General features: G+C 40.5%; 1 protein-coding gene and 1 non-coding gene across 2 annotated transcripts; one reads left to right on the top strand and one right to left on the bottom strand.

Annotated features, from left to right (window-relative positions):
• Window positions 1–540: 540 nt before the first annotated feature.
• Zfp619l1 (zinc finger protein 619 like 1) lies at window positions 541–18,361 on the bottom strand. The gene is made up of 6 exons (XM_087607153.1): window positions 18,240–18,361; window positions 17,524–17,628; window positions 7,961–8,087; window positions 7,730–7,790; window positions 6,982–7,196; window positions 541–6,873 (listed from the first exon to the last, which is right to left on the bottom strand). Exons 1-6 carry the CDS (start codon window positions 18,240–18,242, stop codon window positions 4,724–4,726), a joined length of 2,661 nt encoding a protein of 886 aa, XP_087463279.1. The 5' UTR covers window positions 18,243–18,361; the 3' UTR covers window positions 541–4,723.
• Rnu6-856 (RNA, U6 small nuclear 856) lies at window positions 1,252–1,358 on the top strand. The gene has a single exon (XR_015656688.1). It is a non-coding gene; the product is annotated as a U6 spliceosomal RNA (small nuclear RNA).
• Window positions 18,362–18,693: the final 332 nt, after the last annotated feature.

Here is an 18,693-nt window from a genome sequence, read left to right as displayed (position 1 = left end):
AAACTGGACACCCTTCTCTTGTTCCTGATTTTCACGGAAATGCTTTGTTCTCTAATATTTGTTATAGGTTTGTGACAGACAGACATTATTTTGATGTATATTCCTTCTACTGAGTTTCTTCAGGACTTTTAGTAAGACAGTGGATCTTCTCAGAAAGCCTCTTCTGCATCTATTGAAATGACCCATGTGATTTCTGTCCTTGAACCCATTTATGTAATTTATAACATTAAATTACTGACTTATACTGAACCATGCCCGCATTTATCCCATTTTGGTTTAATTTTAAGTCAAGTGTGTCTAGAAATACAGACATTTCTTTAGATTTTCCAGTTTTATAGAATATGTCTTTAAGGTATTAACTAATGACTTTCTCAATTTCATTGGTATCGATCATAATGGCTCTCTGTTCACCTCTAATTTTATTAATTTGGTTTCTGTATGCCATCCAGATTCATCTAAGGAGTTGACAACATTGTTTAACTTTATGAAAAACTTATACTAATTTCATTCTCTTGTAATAAAATACTGTCCAAAAGCAACTTGAGAAGAAAAGGATTTATTTCATCTTGCACTTCTAGATCACAATCCATCACTTTGGACAGTCAGGATAGGAACTCAAGCAGAAACCACGGAGGAGTCCTGACGGCTCGGAGGAGTCCTGATGGCTCGTCTGTTCTCTGGCTTGCTCTTTTGGTCATGTTCAGCTAGCTTCTTCTGAGATAGCCCAGGCTCACCGGCCTAAGGATGCAGTGGGCTGGGTTACCCCACATTACATTTTGGTAACTAAGATCAGGTATGGGAGGGAAGCAGGATTGGTGAGATGTGAAAAGTGGCAGGGAAAGAAACCTTGGGGTGCTACAGGCTGACAGATACAGTTAATGAAGAATAAGTATATACTTACTATAAGTTAGTTAAATATAAGTTAACCAAGTATGTAAGTTAACTATGGAAAGTTATACAGATTGTTATGTGTGTTTGCCTGTGTGAGTTCATGTGCACCACAAGGACAGGTGTCCATGAAGTCCACATAAGTACAGCCCTGGAAAGTTATAAACAAAGTACAAAGGTGGCAGTAGAGGTGTCTTTACAAGACCTGGATTGGTTAACCACTAATCACCATCTCTAACTCCTGTTCTAGAGAACAGGATGCCCTCTTCTGACCTCTGTAGATGTGATATCAGGAAAAACACAGACATAGGGTTTTTGCACAAAAGAAGGGATGTAAGTATGAGATAAGACAAGACATACAATGTGCTCGCTTCAGCAACACGTATACTAAAATTGGAACAATACAGAGAAGATTAGCCTGGCCCCTGTGCAAGGATGACATGCGAATTCATGAAGCATTCTGTATTTTTTTTTTAAAAAATACATAAATAAAAGGGGATGGAATGTAGGTGAAGAGAGCCCTTGGGTGAAAAAATATACAGAATAATCCTAGAACCTAACAACACAACACAAAGTGTAAGCAAGCACTGCTATGAGGGATATGCATTAGAGGTTGCATAAGAAGAACTTAAATATTCACAGAATGAGACTGGTGACACAGCTGCACTGAGTTGAAAGGTGCTTCTCAGATATTTTTTTTTTCCTAGCAAGTTGTACATGGTACAGTAGTCTGTGTTCCGGGTGTCTCTGTCATGTGGGGGAACACTTGTAAATTCTTTCCTAGTATATCCCCCAGAATCCATTTTGACCCCTTCCAATCCTGCAAGCTCCATGTACACAGAGCATCACTTCTCACAGTTTCTACTGCTCTCTCAGAAGGCTTGTTTGGAAGACAGAATATGCTGCTGCTCCACAGTAACCTTTAATCTTATCCTAAACCTAATTTCAATCTCTTACTCCAATACTAAACACACCTAACATCCCAAATGCTAACACTAGTCCTAACCTGACTCACTGAATTAATTCTACCCCTAATCCTACTGTAACCACAGCTAATACTATCACTACTCCAAACTCAACCAATCCCCTCTGATCCCAACCCAAACCAATGATACACAACACAGCAGCTCATATTCGACCACACTTATCATTATCTCTTAGCCATACACCATTAATCCCTAATGCAAAATCTAAATGTAAATCTAAAACTTTAACCCCTAACCCTAGTGCCCAACCGCAAGCCTTACCACCATTATTTACCATAACCCTTAACGGTAAAAATCCTAAACCCTATGCGAACTCAATTTCTCCTCCTCTAATTCTAAACCTGATCTTTAATCTTAACTCTATCTCTCGCTATACTCTGGCCTCCAAATAGAAGAAAATAGACCCTCCCAGTATCAACGTGACAGTGGCAAACTTTTATTTGGCCACTCTTCACACCGAACAAATCAGCTTCTGGTTATATTGCTTCTCTTTATACACACACAGACATAAAATGACTGTAAGTTAAAACATCCTTAAAAATAAATCCATTTTAAAAATTCTTGAGTAAACATAATTTTACTATTTATTAAAGATGAAAGCAAATTTTCACACTAATCAGATGAGGCTTATTTTTACAAACAAATTTTTTTTCTTTTTTTTCCGGAGCTGAGGACTGAACCCAGGGCCTTGCACTTGCTCTACCACTGAGCTAAATCCCCAACCCCTTTTACATACAAATCTTACCTGAATGTGGCACTTGCCTTTAATCCTAGCAAGTACTCACGAGGCCAAGGCAGGTGAATCGCTAAATTCAAGGTCAGCCTGGTCTACATACTGAGTTCTGGGTCAGAGCTACTTTGTCTCAAAAAGAAAAAAAAAAAAAAAAAAAACAAAACCCGTAATATTTTAGAATGCAAAATATAGAAACCCAAGTTGTCCAGAGTTGAAATCATCAATGCTGAGTGCCCAATACATAAATGAGTACAAAATGGCAAAAGTACATTTAGAACCATTTTAGAAACTATGGTATAATCCCAAACCAAATAATCCTAAACTAAAATTCACTACAACTTTATAAAATACATATTGGTAAGTTACAGAGAAAATTCTAAAATCAAGCTTTCTAATACAATATAGTCTAAGTTATACTAAATTCTTACTTGCATACTGATGAGTGTCTAGAAAAGTACAAAATTTTTTTAATTTTGCAAAGTGAAAAAGTTTTGAACTAATGTACTGAGCCAAATTTTTTACAGACAAAATCTAAGTCTAAAGTGTTTATAAAGTTACTAGTAATGATCTTAGCGTACAGTACTGTCCTTAACATCGACTAAACAATAACTCACTCAGAGCAGCACCTAGTCCAGAAGACTCCAAGTATAGCACTCGCCTTTCTAACCATTATCCTTTCACATATATACACCAAATACTTTCAGTTTCCTAAATATGTAGTTGTCCTCGCCTAAAATCAGCAGTAAAATGCACTACCCATGTTTGGAGCAGTATGTAATATATTTGTGATCGCTGATATCATCTTTAAAAGATCTAGAATCCCCTGGGAGATGAGCCTCAGGGTTTGCCTGTAAGGGATTTAAACTGAGACAGGAAGACCCACCCCGAAGGAGGTAGCATTATTCCATGGGTTTGGGTTCCAGACTGTATAAAAGAGAGAAAGCTAGGTAATCATGGTCACACATTGCTTTTTTTTGACTATAGATACAGTGTGGCAAACGGTCACTAGTTACTCCTGGACTAACTTCTGTGACATGTCAAACTGTGACAGCTTAACTTCTTGGCCAAAAGAAACCCTTCCTAGCTTGTTTTTCTTGGAACATTTTATCACAGCACCAGGAAAAGGAACAGAAGACACAATGATCTTCACTTATAAAATTGTCCAAAAATGTATCTTATCACAAACTATCTCTACTGTTGAACACTTAATGTCTGCCTCTCTAAAAGAAATGGCAACTCATTCTCTTGGGATTCTTATTCTTTTGAGTACTGAGGACTGAACTTACAGTCTCATGCTTGCCAGCTAAGTATTCTACCTAATTAGCAACACACCCAGTACTCTTCAACTTTTGATTGAAAAATAGGGCTTATGTTGCTTGGGCAGGTCCTGAACTTGCGATTCTCCTCCATCAGCCACCTGAGTAACTAGCACTATAGGGCTGCACCACCATTCCTTCTGTGATCACTAGTAATTGCAAATCAAACACAACCTACTCCTAACCTATATAATATTCATATTACAAAAATCTGAGCATTATAGGCTAATTTGCATGAGGATTTTAAGATACATATGGTTTACACCAATAGTCTTCATGACTTTTAGTGTAGTTAAAATTTTTACAAACTTTACTTTCCAAACTATTTTCAATCCAACATTTATTCTTATACGAGCTACCTCTATTTGCACTATCATGTGTGTATTCCAGATGATACATGAAAAATCAGGTATCCTTACATTATATTCATTCCAAAGGTATTCCACCAGAGATGTTCAAGTCTTCAAATGGAACCAAACATCTTTTGTTTTTTGAGGCCGGGTTTCTCTGTGTAGCCCCAGTTGTTTTGTAACTCACTCTACCCAGTAGGCTGGGCCTGAACAAGAGATCTGCCTACCTTTGCCGCCCCAGTGCTGGGATTAAAGTCATTCACCACCATGTCAAGCTTGGAACTGAACATCTTAATTCACTATTATTGATAGGTCCTTCTTCAGTAGTCTATGATTAAAAACGCCACCACCACCACTTGTTTTATACCACCAGAATTTCTTCCCAGGAGTTACTTTTAAACACTACAAAAAAAATTGGAAAGTCTAAAAATTTTTGCTCACTGTCAACATTCATGGGGCCTTTTCTCCAGCATGAGTTTTTCCATGTCTTTGAAGGGATCGGTGACATCTAAAGGTCTTACCACACTGTGTACATTCATACGGTTTTTCATGACTATGAGTTCTTTCATGTCTTTGAAGGGAACTGTGACACCTGAAGGTTTTATCACATTGTTTACACTCAAAGGGTTTTTCTCCTGTATGGATCCTTTCGTGTACTTGAAGAGAAGGGAGCCGCCAGAAGGCTTTACCACAGTCTTTACATTCATAAGGTTTTTCCTCAGAATGAGTTCTTTCATGTAATCGAAGGGAGCTCTGAACTCTGAAGGCCTTACCACACTGTTTGCATCCATAAGGTTTTTCTCCAGTGTGCGTCCTTTCATGTCTTTGAAGAAATGACGGATAAATGAAGCTTTTACCGCATACCTTACACTCATAGCGTCTCTCTGCAGAATGAGACCTTTCATGCATTTGAAGTAAGTATCGAGAAACAAAGGACTTACCACACTGTTTACAGTCACAGAGATTTGTTTCAGCTTTCTTTCTTTCCTGTATAGGATTACTAAGACTGAAAACTTTATCATGCAGGTTACATTCATCAGGCTTTTCATGAGTGTGAGATAGTTCATGTACTTGAAGACTGCTGAGGACTGTGAAGGCTTCACCACATTGTTTACATTCATGTGGCTTCTCTCCAGTGTGGGTTCTTTCATGTAGCTGAAGGGAACTTGAACAACTGAGAATTTTATCACACTGCTTACATTGGTAAGCTTTTTCTTCAGTATGAGCCCTTTCATGTACTTGGAAATAATTGAATCTTCTGACGGTTTTATCAAATTGCTGACATTCGTAAAGTTTTTCTCCAGTATGAGTTAGTTCGTGTAACTGAAGAGCACCAGGACAACTGAGACTTTTACCACACTGTTTCCATGCATACTGCCTTTCTTCAGTGTGAGTTCTTTTATGTATGTGAACATAAGTGAGACTCCTAAATGTTTTACCACACTGTTCACACTCATAGGGTTTTTCATTAGTGTGAGCTCTTAAATGCTTCTCAAGTAAGCAGGGAAAACTGAAGGACTGACCACACCATTTACATGCAAATTTACATGGATAGCTCTTTTTTCTAGTGTGAATCTTTTTATGTCTTTCCAAGGAAGAGGAATAAAAAAAGGCTTTACTACATAGCTTACATTTATAGGGCTTTTCTACAGTATGAGATCTTTCATGCACTTGGAAGGTGCTCCAATCTCTGAAGATTTTACTACATTGCTTACATTCAAAGGGCTTTTCCTCTGTGTGCATTTTCTCGTGTCTTTGAAGGAAAGGAGGACATAGAAAGGCTTTATTGCATATCTTACACGTGTAAGACTCTTCCACAGGATGAGCCCTTGCATGCAAGCGAAGGGAGCTATGGCTTCCAAAGGCATTACCACACTGTTTACATTTATAGGGTCTTTCCCAAGCATGAGTTCTTTTGTGTCTTTGAAGAAAGGGGGAACAAAGAAAGGCTTTACTACATAGCCTACATTTATATGGTTTCTCTCCAGTGTGAAATCTATCGTGTGTCTGAAGTAAATATGGATAAGTGAAGGACTTACCACATTGTTTACAAGCATAAGGTTTTTCCCTCGGATGAGCTATTTTATGTCTCTGAAGAGAAGAGTGACTTCTGAAAGCTTTACCACACTGTTTACAATCATAGTAATTCTCTCCAGTGTGGCCTCTTTCGTGTATTCGCAGGAAACTCTGACATTTGAAGGCTTTATCACACTGTTTACATGCATAAAGTTTTTCTCCATTGTGAATCCTTTCGTGAACTCGAAGGGAACTGGAAGAACAGAGGGTTTTCCCACATTGCTTACACTCGTAGGGTTTCCCTCCAATGTGAGTTAATTGGTGTAACAGAAGTGAACTCTCGTGTCTAAAGGACTTTCCACACTGTTCACACTCATAGCTTCTTCCTCCAGGATAAACTGGCTTTTGACTCGGAAGGGAACTGGAAGAACTCAGAGCTTTTCTGGACTGTTCACATTTATAACATTTGTCTTTACTGTCGGTTCTTCCATCTACAGAAAGAGAACAATGGCAAACGACGGCCACTCCACATGGTTCATAGGATGTTTCGGCGCTCTGACTTTGGGGCTGTATTCCCCATGAACCTGGAAAATAAAAAGATTTTGAAAACATTTCGTTTTCATAAGGTATCATTACATATTTGTGAGTTTAAGATTTTTTTTTACATTATTTACACTTATATTGCCTCTTACCGTATTTGTGTTCAGATGGTTTGTCCCCTAAGTGAGACATGATGTGCTCACTAAAGGATAAATGACACGTGAAAACTTTGCCACACACACCACATTCAAGTTGTTTTACTCCAGTAGAAATGTTAGTACTCCTACGGAAATTTGGTATCCAGGTAAAGGTTTCTTGAAACTGACCACCTTCTTTATGCTCGCAAATTGCATCTATCATGTAACTTCTGTAAAAAAGAATAAACATGTTAGCAATGGCTGCTTCACTAACAACTGCCTGCTTACTAGTAGGTGTTGTACTTACTCTAGTCAGAAAAGGAAACCGGATGCTTTTGCCACCTGAATAGTCTCACAGAAAGAACTAATGATCTACACTATCTGCACAAAGAGCTACTATCAAAACAGCCCCATCCAGGCCAGAGAGATGGCTCAGCCATTAAGAGCACTGGCTTCTTCTCTTCCAATTCCCAGCATCCACATGGTGGCTCACAACCACCTATGACTCTAGGCCCATGGAATCCAATGCTGTCTTCTCGTGTGTAGATGTGTCTGCAGACCCATATACCCATGTATGAGAAATACATAAGTAAATAAATCAAATATATATATATCAATCATTGCTCTGAGGTATTTCTATCCTGTGAAACTGGTGATACTGCTGAATGCTTTACCATCCTTCCAGCTCCTTTTGTTTTACTTTTCATAACATGTTTAAGAGTTTCTCAAGGAAAACTTTCTTCTACATGTATATGAAAATTACCTTAGGTATCTCCAAGAATGTCTGTACTGCTCTTCAATGTTCTGGTCTTCCCATTTGATGCCTAAAATCAAGATTATACCCCCACATCACAAATTATTAGAAATAACAGAAAAATGAGTTTCTTGGTTTGACATACACTGGGCCCATTCCTGTTCATTGATTTCTTCCCTTTCCAAATCAAACAACCAAGGAACACTTGTTCCTGTTCAAAATAAACAGTGGCTTTCTTACCTATCGAAGCAAGGTTATTGCAGGTTTCCAGCATCACATCTCTGTATAGTTTCCTCTGAGAAGGATCCAGCAAAACCCATTCTTCCTGGCTGAACTCCACAGCCACATCTTCAAAGGCCAAAAACTCCTAAACATCCCGAATGTATACAGAAGAGAACACATGAGACTAACAGATCTAGAGGTTTTATACTCAATTGATAAGATGTCCATATAACTTTTTAGTATTCAGGAATTTATTCAATGAAATTGAAATTCTAATGCTAGCCCTGAGATATTTTTTTTTAAAAAAAGACAACAAAGAGGTCTAGATCAGCCAGGACTACACAGTGAGACCTTGACTCCATGGAAAGGAAAAGGAAAAAGGCAGGAAGACAGGAAGGAATCAAGGAGAGCACAGTAGGAATACTCTTCATGACTATGCCTAGGATATAAATGTGCTGGTAGGCCATCTCATTTTTTCCTTCTAGAGGGATTTCTAATGCCTATAATAACAGGATTCTGCTGAATGCTATACAGGAAAGAGCCAGCATTAGGAGTCAAGAGGTTGCTTTTACTTACATATTTCTACACACAGAGTGAACTTTTTCTGGTATTAAGGAACCTAAGATTTTGGGAGACGTCCCACTAACATAAATGGTAAGAGCAGTTCTCTTATCCTAAATGACTACATGAACACTGCAATTTTCTGAGCTGTTAGTTTTCTTAATGTTCTATACATTTAGAGGTAGCAAGAAAATTCCCCACCGCCCCCAATGATGTGAGCAATGAGTCTACTGAGTTTCTCTGAAAGATAACACTTCATGCATATTGTCACTTATTAAATGGAGAACTGATTACACCAAGAAAATACATTTAGAAATCTCAAAAGGAATTCATACCATGCAGAATTTACCACAACAAGAATGATTGATGATCCTAACTACAATAAAATCAACATCCATTAAGTAAACAGAAATGCAGAATGAAACAATTAGATGATATGTGTTTTTATAAAGAATGCAATGGTGTCAGGAGTGTTGGCATGTACTTATAGTCCCAGCTACTTGGGAGACCAGTATATAAAATCACTTGCATTCAGGAGTTCAAAGCCAAGCTGTACTCTATTGCAAGGCTTCCACTTCAGGAAGGAAAAAGGTAGTGAATAAATGGGAGGGGGAAGAAAAGAGTGATCAAATGTCATCTCTTCCGGATTATACCTTTATAAAATCACATGAAATTAAAAAAGAAATAAAATAAAGAACAGACTTATAACAAGAGAGAGGCCCAGAGGGCAATGAATGGAAATCTTCAGCTGCAGGGAGTGGGGTGTTGGGGGGAGTCTCTAGGAAGTCCCAGAGACCTGGGGTGGAAGAGGCTCTCAGAAGTCAAAGTGTATGACCTTAGCAGAAATGCCTTACAGTGGGGACATGGAACCCAAAGAGGTCACCTCCTGTAGCAAGGCAGGACCAGCAAGAGAGGGATAAGGACACCAACACATCCACAAAAGCTTCAACCCAAAATCTATCCTGACTAAGAGAAATGCAGGGACAAAGATGGAGGAAAAGACTGAAAGAATGGCTGACCAATAAGCGGTCCAACCCATGGGCAAGCACCAATCCCTGATAATATTAGTGATACTCTGTCATGCTTGCAGGCAGGAGTCTAGCATACCTAATCTCTGAGAGGCTTTACCCAGCAGCTAACAGAAACAGACACAGATACCCATAGTCAAACATGGACTGAGGTCAGGAACTCTTATGGAAGAGTTGGAGGAAGGACTGAAAGCCCTGAAGGGGATGGGAACCCCACAGGAAGACCAACAAAGTCAACTAATCTGAACCCCTGGGAGCTCTGGGAGACTGAGCCACCAACCAAAGAACATACATGGGCTGGAATGAGGCCCTCAGCACATATGTAGCAGACGTGCAGCTCGGTCTCCATTTGAGTCCCCCAACAAAACAGAGGCTCTCCCTAAAACTGTAGCCTTACTGTGGTATCCCAACAGAGCTGCTTTGTGTAGCCTAAGGGGGAGGGATGTGCCTCATCTAGCACTCCTCTTAGAGAAGGGGGAGGAGGATAGCGGGGAGGGAGTATGGGAGGAGAAGGTGGGACGTAAATAAATAAATTTAAATTTAAAAGCTGCAACTTATCAGTAACTTAACTTTCTACTAATCCAAATGCTTAGAAACTGTCAGTCTTCTAAACAATAAAGTGATGGTTTGCCTAGCACACAGTAAAGACTTTCATACCATGCAGACACAAAGGGACAAAATAAAAGCAAATCTCCACATTTTGAAGATTTCATGGCACTTTATTTAGTGGCACTAAAAAAACGGCCAGCTTTATTTTAAAAATGCAAAATTTACTACTCTACAAGATAGGGTATTCATATATCTACCTTGATATCAGATATGGACCACACCATAAGGAACCAAGTCATCCTTCACCCTCTGATCTATGCAGCTCCCTCTGTGGGCTGACTGCCTCCTTGAAGTATTTCAATAACCTCTGTCTGTACGTGTCTTTGAGAATCCTTTTGACTGTCATCGGCCTTCCAGGTGTTGTTTTGTCCAGCATTTTGATGGCTTACAAAGGGACTCTCTTCTTACCTCTGGTGTTTATGGTAATCAGCTAAAGGTTGCTTTAAGTGACTCTAAAGCTTTTGTCTCCCTTAAGAGAATACGCGAAGGAAGTCCTTTTGGGTTCTTACAGAAAGATATGTTTCCCATTCAAAACTGATGGACACGGGCCAAAGCAATCTTTGTTGGTATTTTAAGGTTATGGGGGGGGGGGGGGGACCACTAACTGTTGTAACCTACAATTTTAAGGGACTTCGTTTCTCCTGTTCTCTAGACTCCTTCGCTTTCTACCTGCAAGTCTCTTCCCCCTTATCCAGATAAATTCTACTTTCACATACATGTTCACCCAGGAGTTTGACGCAGAGAATTCAGAAGTAAATAAAAGCTATACTCTGACCTTCAGAAAATATTCCTCATGCTGGATGTGATGGTGCATGCCTTTAATCCTGGTATTCAGTAGAAAGAATCAGGCCCATCTCTGAATCTGAGGCCAACCTGGTCAACATAGCAAGTTCTAGGCAAGAACTAAGTGGTGAGACCCTGTCTCAAAAACAAAACAAACAACAAAAAACACAAATCCATATACATGTATGAGGTGGCCAGTAGGGACCAGCACTAGCCAGATACATGTGTCTTTTCCTATCTAAACTGTTCCAAATCTCAACTGTGATCCCAAGAATCCCCTCTCCCTGAATTAAGGAATTCAAAGGTCTAATTGTAGTCTTTTGACCTAAGCTGGCCAATACATTTATGTAATTTTATTTTTAAAATATTTCTGTGTGTTTGCCTGCACTTACGTCTGTGTACCATATGCATACTTGGTGCTCATGGTGATCACAATTGGCCATCAGATCCCCTTGGACTAGAGGTATAGACAGTTATGAGCCTCCATGTGGGTGCTGGCAATAGAACCTAGGTCCTTTGGAAGAGTAGCTACTGTTCTAGCCAATGAGCCATCTCTCCAGTACCTATCTATAGCATTCTAACCACTTGCTATATGCATACAAAGAGGTTCCATACCTAGTCTTCGGTGGGGATCTGAGCCAATGAGAGCCACAGTCATAGCCGGGATAACAGAGATACAACATTCACAGGAAACCCAAATAATCATATCAAGACCCCTACATGGGAGACAATTGGGAAAGAACCCTCAGGAATATGACTTCTGTTTCTTAGAAAGAAAAAGGCTGCTCAACGCCTTTAACAATGCTGTGTTATGAACATAACAAAGGATCCTTCCAAGAACCTCATTCTTCTTCATTTAGCATGGGTTGGCTGATCATGAAACAATACTTTAACTCGGCTAAAGGAAAACTACCTGTGTATTTTATAAAAACCTCTTCAGATATTAAACAAAAGTTTCAAAAATCAGAACAGGGACCCTAAACTCCTTTTCTCCTACTTTCTAGATAGAGCCTTTAAGACTGTATTTAATAATTAAGAAGAGGACTAGAAAAGCCCTGTGGTCCATCATAGTACTTCAGCTGTGAGAGCACAAAGCAACCCAACTATCATAAACCTCCCGTGAGACCAATCTAAATTGCAAACTGAGGGCCACTAGAATCCACCTCCTGCCATCTTCTATCTAAAAATCTCACACTGGGGCCAACCATGAAAACTGACCAATACCCTAACTTTGGTCCCGTACAATAAGGGATTACTTCCCTTTTGAAGACATGACGCTGGGGTTATTCAGGCTCAAGTTTTCCTTGGTACTCCATGAATAAGCCTCAGATGATCCAAGAAATACCAAGGGCTATGACTATACTGCATTCTCCTCCCGGTGACCTTTCTAATTTAACATCTGGGTCCTTAGTCTTCCTCCCTAGCACTAATGGAAAACTCCAACCAGCACACTATACACCTCTTCAACACATGGGATAAACATCATTCATTCATTCCTTTTGGTTCTCCCCAGCTGCCCAATTCCCTTCCTAAGTAGGACATTTCAACCAACCTCCAGGCCATTCATCACATCAGACACCCTAAGCCCCTACCCTAAAAAGGCCCAAGAATGTCTAGGGCCCCAAACATTCTCCCCTATCTCTACTATGCACCCCTACATCTTATAACAAGTTCCCCTTCAAGTGTGAGGCATCTCTAATCCCAGATGCTAACAGCCCCTTCTGCCACAATTGTCATTAAAGACAACTTTCTTCAAAGGCACAATTAAAAACCTAAGACTTAGAAGGGGTTACCACTTTTTGTTGACACATCCTTAACTGTGATCCAACCTTTCCACGGGTCTTAATCTTTACATTGTAGGAAGAAATACACTCTTGTTGAGACTTTAAGGATGCTTTATCTCTGTATTTGAACCCACCCAGACTCAGTTCCTATTTGGCTTTAAATGGCAGAACCCCTTATCCCAGATAGTCAATCATTCACCTGAAGTGTCTGGCCTCAAGACATGTTGGACACCCCTACCCTTTTGCCATGGAAGAAAACCTTTCTTCCTTGAAATTAACAGATACCTCTTAGTACACAGGTGATTTATTAACCTCTATTAACAAACTTCTTACCTCACAGCAGAACACCACTATTGCTCATCAGACTAGTCTCACAGAACACTTAGATTTCCCATTCTAAGGCAGTAATCCCCCTACTAAGGATTTTATATCAATAGGCACAAGGAGCCTTCCCAGACACAAAAGACATCCTACAAGATATCTAACCACAAAAAAATTAACAAATAACCTATGACCATGACTTATCTGCCAACAGTTAAAGCTTTTTCACCCCAGAAACTCAAGAAGCCTACCCACGTGAACCTCTTGGAGATTTTCATTTCTTCCCATGAGACCAAAGTAAAACGCACCCCACACACCTGCAACTCCAAGTGCTTTTTGCTTTCACCTGAGTTCTATGACTGTACGAGCCCTACCTTCTTATTCCCTTGATGTCACTTCAGGGAATGTATCCCAAACCTGTTTCTTAAGCTTTAAATCATGCCACAAACAAGGATATCGCCTACGTCAGGTTCTGATGACCATGTTATTCCTTTACCCCGAGACAGCAGAGCTAGATACCTCCCATTCGTCCATCTTTCCAGCTGCTACTGTCATGCTCCTTATCTCTCTTTGTAAAAGTTGTGCTATGGTGCCACATTCAACCATTATGGCTTTTGTTAAAGATAGATGAAAGGATAAAAACATACATGTCACCACTAAATTTTGGAGGGATGACTCTTTTAGAGACTTAAAATCTAACTTTTCTAACTCTTGCTTATTGGTTATGATTGGTGTTATGGGTAGGGAGGCCCTTGCTTAACCTTTTGGTGCTATAGACGCCTTCCAGATCACAGGTTATTAAGTTGCAGATGCTACTATCTCAGAGATATACACATTAACATAGCATGGATGTAGGCATCAAGACAACACTCAACGGTGGACCTTGCTTTCCAACTTGAGGCAGATCCCTCACTTCTGCTACTGCACTACATATTCCCCAGTTTCCAGGGGATCCTCCCATCTCTTTCTACCATCTCACCATGTGACTACAGACATGCACTATGCATCTGCTTTTTATGTGGGTTCCTGGGGATAGAACTCAGGTCATCGGTTGAAGCAGCACATGTGTTTTACCACTGAGCAGTCTCATATTTTAATGTTTGGAGTATTTGAAATAATTCACTCTCCTCTAATTTTAATTTTCCTTCTGGCCAGTTTCACTCAATCCCATAGCTATAACCTCATGTAGCCTGGTCAATTCTGAATTTAGGAAAGACTGGCCTTTGATGTCTAAAATACTGTAACTCATTTGTGACTAACAGTTTCATTTAGTGTTAGTTTAGTACTGCACTGGGTTTTGGCTGGGGAAAGTAAATGTTTCATCAGTGGGATAGTTAAGTTTTAGGAGACAATTTGACAAAGCACCTCATTAGAGTCTCAAGGAGGGGACAATCTAGATCAGGCTCTCATTTGGGTGAGCCTATGGAGAACTGTCTTGACTATATTAACTGAGGCAGGAAGAACCAGCCACCGGAGGTAGCACGATCTCCTAGGCAGGACCTGGACGACATAAATGGGGCAGGAGGGGGTGCTGAGCACAAGTAAGCACGAATATATCCACCCTCCCTCCCTCCGCTCTAAGTTCTTGTCCTGCTTCCCCCTCGATGGACTGTAACCTGGGACTGTTAGCAGAATAAGCCTTTCATCCCTTAATGCTGCTTTTATCAGACCATTTTACCACAGCATCAGAAAGGAAACTAAGACTTTAGCAACAATCCTCTAGTTTCCAAAACTGGTTAAGCCCTTTCATTTCTTTCCTTAAATGAGTTAAAATCCAATTAAAACAGACTGCCCATCTGTCGCTAGTTTTGTCTAGGGCTCCCAATTTAGCATGTTAAGGAAAAGGAAAAAAAAAAAAATCCAGGCACAGTGCAAAGGCAGGCAAATCTAAGTTCAAATCCAGCACAGTTTACAGAGACCCTGTCTTAACACCCCACCACCACCATTAAAAAAAAAAAGACTCTCAAATGTTCCTTACTGAAGAAACCATGACAAGCTCAGCAGCCAGAATTAAACATAACACCAGCCGGAAAACCAGATGATAGCTTTTCTCAAACATTTATGACTTTGCTGATTTCTTGATCCTCAAAAATCAAAGTATCTCTACTTTAAGTAGGGAAACTGCTTTGGATCAGATTTATATGCTGGCAAAGGGAGGAGCTCTCTGCGCTTATTTTCTCCTGCTGTATATCATCAGGTTTGTCCTGGACATTTATGATAATGTGAGGATGCTCAAGATACTAAGTGATCAACCCTTTCTATGTCTTCCTGACTGAGCCAATAAAGGTTCTTGCAGCCCAGAAACAGGATCTATTTTGAGGTATCAGTATAAACTGATTAAAAATCCTGAAACTAGAAAGACAGCTAAGCGGTTAGGAGCACTAGCTGCTCTTCCCCAGGACCTAGGATCAATTCCTAACGCCCACATGGCAGCTTACAACTGTTTGTAACTCCACCTCCAGGGGGATCTGACACCCTCACAGGAATATACATAGGCAAACCACCAATGCACTTAAAGCAAAAATAAATAACAAAACCATTTAAAGTGTTATTATAAATCCTGGAGTAGTCACCCTGACACTTCTATCCTGGAGAAAGGGGTGCGGGGGAGATGGAGAGGAAGAGAGGAAGAGAGGGAGAGAGGGAGGGAAAGGGAGGAGACAGACAGACACACACACACACACACACACACACACACACACACACACACACACACACAGACTCAGAGAGACTAATTTTGGCACCTTTATGATTAGGTACTAAGAATTCCTAAACTACAGGCAGCACACTGGAAAATGTGGATATTAAATCAAAGTTTTACATAACACATAATAAAGAAGAGGTCTCAAGAAAAATTAAGTTATTTCAACAGAATCAAAAGGACATCTTACAATAACGTATGCCACAAAGCACAAGCCATATTTGGGAGAGATTAAAACAATAAATGCCAGTACTACAAAAAAAAAAAAAAAAAAAAAAAGGAGAGACAGCTGAAAGTAAATCATTCCGTAATAGGCTAGGGGAAGAACTAAATCAAGCAATCAGGAGACAATCAATCACTCTAACACTTGGCTTTTCAAAACTACTGTTAGAACTGTTTCGTCTACAGCTGCTCTGCGAAACCAAGCAGGATTTGGCCTGCTCAGTACTGGGATGAGGAAATTATACGGTGCCATCATTAGCACGAACATTAAAGGAACCACAAAGGCACACGATGAACAACCCCAGACCACAAATTTAGTAATTTAGAAGAAATGAACAAATTTTCTGAAAGGCAAACAGGGAGATGGCCAGTATGAGTATGCCTATATGTCCTGAAAAAATGAAATCACTACTTCAAAATTAAAAAAAAAAAAAACGAGCTGCAAATTATCTCAATCGTCAACAACTAAGATATGGCAGTAATTTAGTAAAACACCCTCTAAAGAAAGCAAGCAAATCCTGGTTCAAAATTCGAGATCGACATTACCACAACACCAAAAACAACACAGGAGAAAGAAAAAAAAAAAAAAAGCTAAAGAATGCCCAACGCGAAACCTCTCAACAAACATTAATAATCCAAGTTTTCAAGTGTATTTCTAAAATAACTAAAATCAGGCAGTGTGCACACACGTGTCTGTAACGCTAGCATTTGGCATGCTGAAACGGAACTGATATGTGTTTGAAGCCTAGCCTGGTCTGCAGGATAAAAGCCCACCTGAAAACAGAGTCCATCCCAAACCATGCCGGAAATCACCGCGGTTCCAGGAAAGTCCGTTCAAGCCTCAAACTTCAGACTGTGAACAAGGTTCCATGGGAGAACACATGCCCAGCGTTATGCAAATGGCTGCTTTAATCTCCATCAGTAAAAACTTAAAAACGTGATCCACCAAACTGAACAAGTTAAATGGCAAAACCATGTCATCATACTAGTAACTGCCTACAAAAACCTGTACTGCCCGAAAAGGCAGCGCACCAGTCAAACTGTTAAAATGAAAGAATCCAAGAACCAGCAAGACTTTAGGACACCAGGAACTTGTAAGACTTGCCAGATTAATATACAAACTGTACATCAGACGAAAGAACACTGGGATGTAAAATTAAAACCACCACAGAGCTGATATAGGAAAGTTAAAAGTGAGACACGTTTGCATGTTAATGTAATCGACGTCTGAACACAAAAAATTATTCATTTCTAATACAAAAACAATCAAAAGAACTTAGTAAGTGGAGGGGTTTACATGATTTTGGAAAGAAGCCTCAAAATTGTGACAGTTATCATTTTGATCTACAGATTCAACAAATCCCAAAGTAAATCCTCACAATTTATGCTGAAATTAACAGAAAGTTGATCTAAACATTATCTGGCAAGAGATACTCAGAATCGGGAGAAAAGCTTGACTTCTACCATGTGGCCCTTAATTCCTTCCCCAGAAACACACACACACACACACACACACACACACACACACACACACACACACTCTCACAAAAAAGGGGCCATATAGACACACACCCTTAATCCCAGCACTCTGGAGGTGGGTTTAGGTAGCGGGATCAGAAGTTCAAGGTCTTCCTCGGCTAAGAGAAAGTTTGAGGCCAGCCTGGGAAACACGAGATCCTGTCTCAAAAAAAGAAAAAGAAAAAAGTTAACGCAATACCGAAACATTAACAGTACACTACCTGACTTTACGACTTCCAATAAAACTGCGATAATCAAAGAAGTATGGTATTTCGAAATTAAGAAATATCGATTTAAAAAGTCAGAAGCAAGCCCAAAATACAGTAAGCGATTTGACAAACCAGTGAACCAAACACACACGTATATAAACAAAATATTGGGTAGACTTTACCACTTTGGCAAAACTAACTTGAAGTGGATCCAACATAAACAGGAAACGTAAACATCAAAACTTCTATAACTCGAAGAAACTAAGACTACCTTGACTTAGCAACAAGCCCTCCGGACAAAAAGAGCATAGGCTCTGAGCGCCTGCACACCTGCGACGTCACCAACCCCAGCGTCCCCAGCGCAGGGCGGAGCCTTTTGCTACTTCCTTGCTCTGCGCAGAAGCAGCCGAGAGGCGGAGCTGCCCAGAGGCCACCGGCCCACGGCCTAGGTTGCTTCGCGGGTTGTCGGCCCCGCCCCAGTCCCGAAAAGCACCCATCACAACGGCTCCGATGGCTCAGCCACCGCCCCTCACCCTCTGGGGACAGCGGCCCCTCGCTCACCATGGCGCAGCTTCCGAGCTCGCCCACGTTCTCCTCAGAGCTCCTGATACCAGCGATAAAAGCAGGGCCCACTCGTACCCTTGTCGGCCACGGAGAACCCACACACACCCGCGACCCAAAATAAAACCCGCCTGCCGGAGATCCTGATTGGACGGAACGCTCCAATACTCTGATTGGCTAGCGAGACCAGCGATGGAAAGAGCTCCTTTAGGGAGGAAGCCCAATTCAAAAGGACAGGGACCATGCGTTTTAGAAGTTGCTCTTGCCTCTTGCACTCAGTAGGCACTCTTTACCTTTCCTCCGGGTCACAGGGTTGCTAGTATTAGTATAACTCGTTACACAACGTCCAACGAGTGATCCCCGCCCCAGCTGGAAGGGTGCCACCTTAGAACAGGTCCTGAGGTCCTCTAAGGATCATCAATCTCAGTAAAGCACACCTAGGATTGCTCACATC

This window comes from Rattus norvegicus, chromosome 1 (genome assembly GCF_021556685.1).
Source record: "Rattus norvegicus strain SHRSP/BbbUtx chromosome 1, alternate assembly SHRSP_T2T, whole genome shotgun sequence".
Lineage (NCBI taxonomy): Eukaryota > Metazoa > Chordata > Mammalia > Rodentia > Muridae > Rattus > Rattus norvegicus.
The sequence above is the reverse complement of the archived record's forward strand: the minus strand, read 5'-3'. Positions and strand labels throughout refer to the sequence as shown.

Excerpts from the sequence above, each read along its gene's own strand:
- Zfp619l1 (XM_087607153.1), bottom strand. Across the intron at positions 8,088-17,523 it reads CCAGAGTGCTGGGATTAAGG|GAGTTTTTGGCCTTTGAAGA; the intron begins GTGTGTGTCTAT and ends CGGGATGTTTAG. Across the intron at positions 7,791-7,960 it reads CAATAACCTTGCTTCGATAG|GCATCAAATGGGAAGACCAG; the intron begins GTAAGAAAGCCA and ends TCTTGATTTTAG.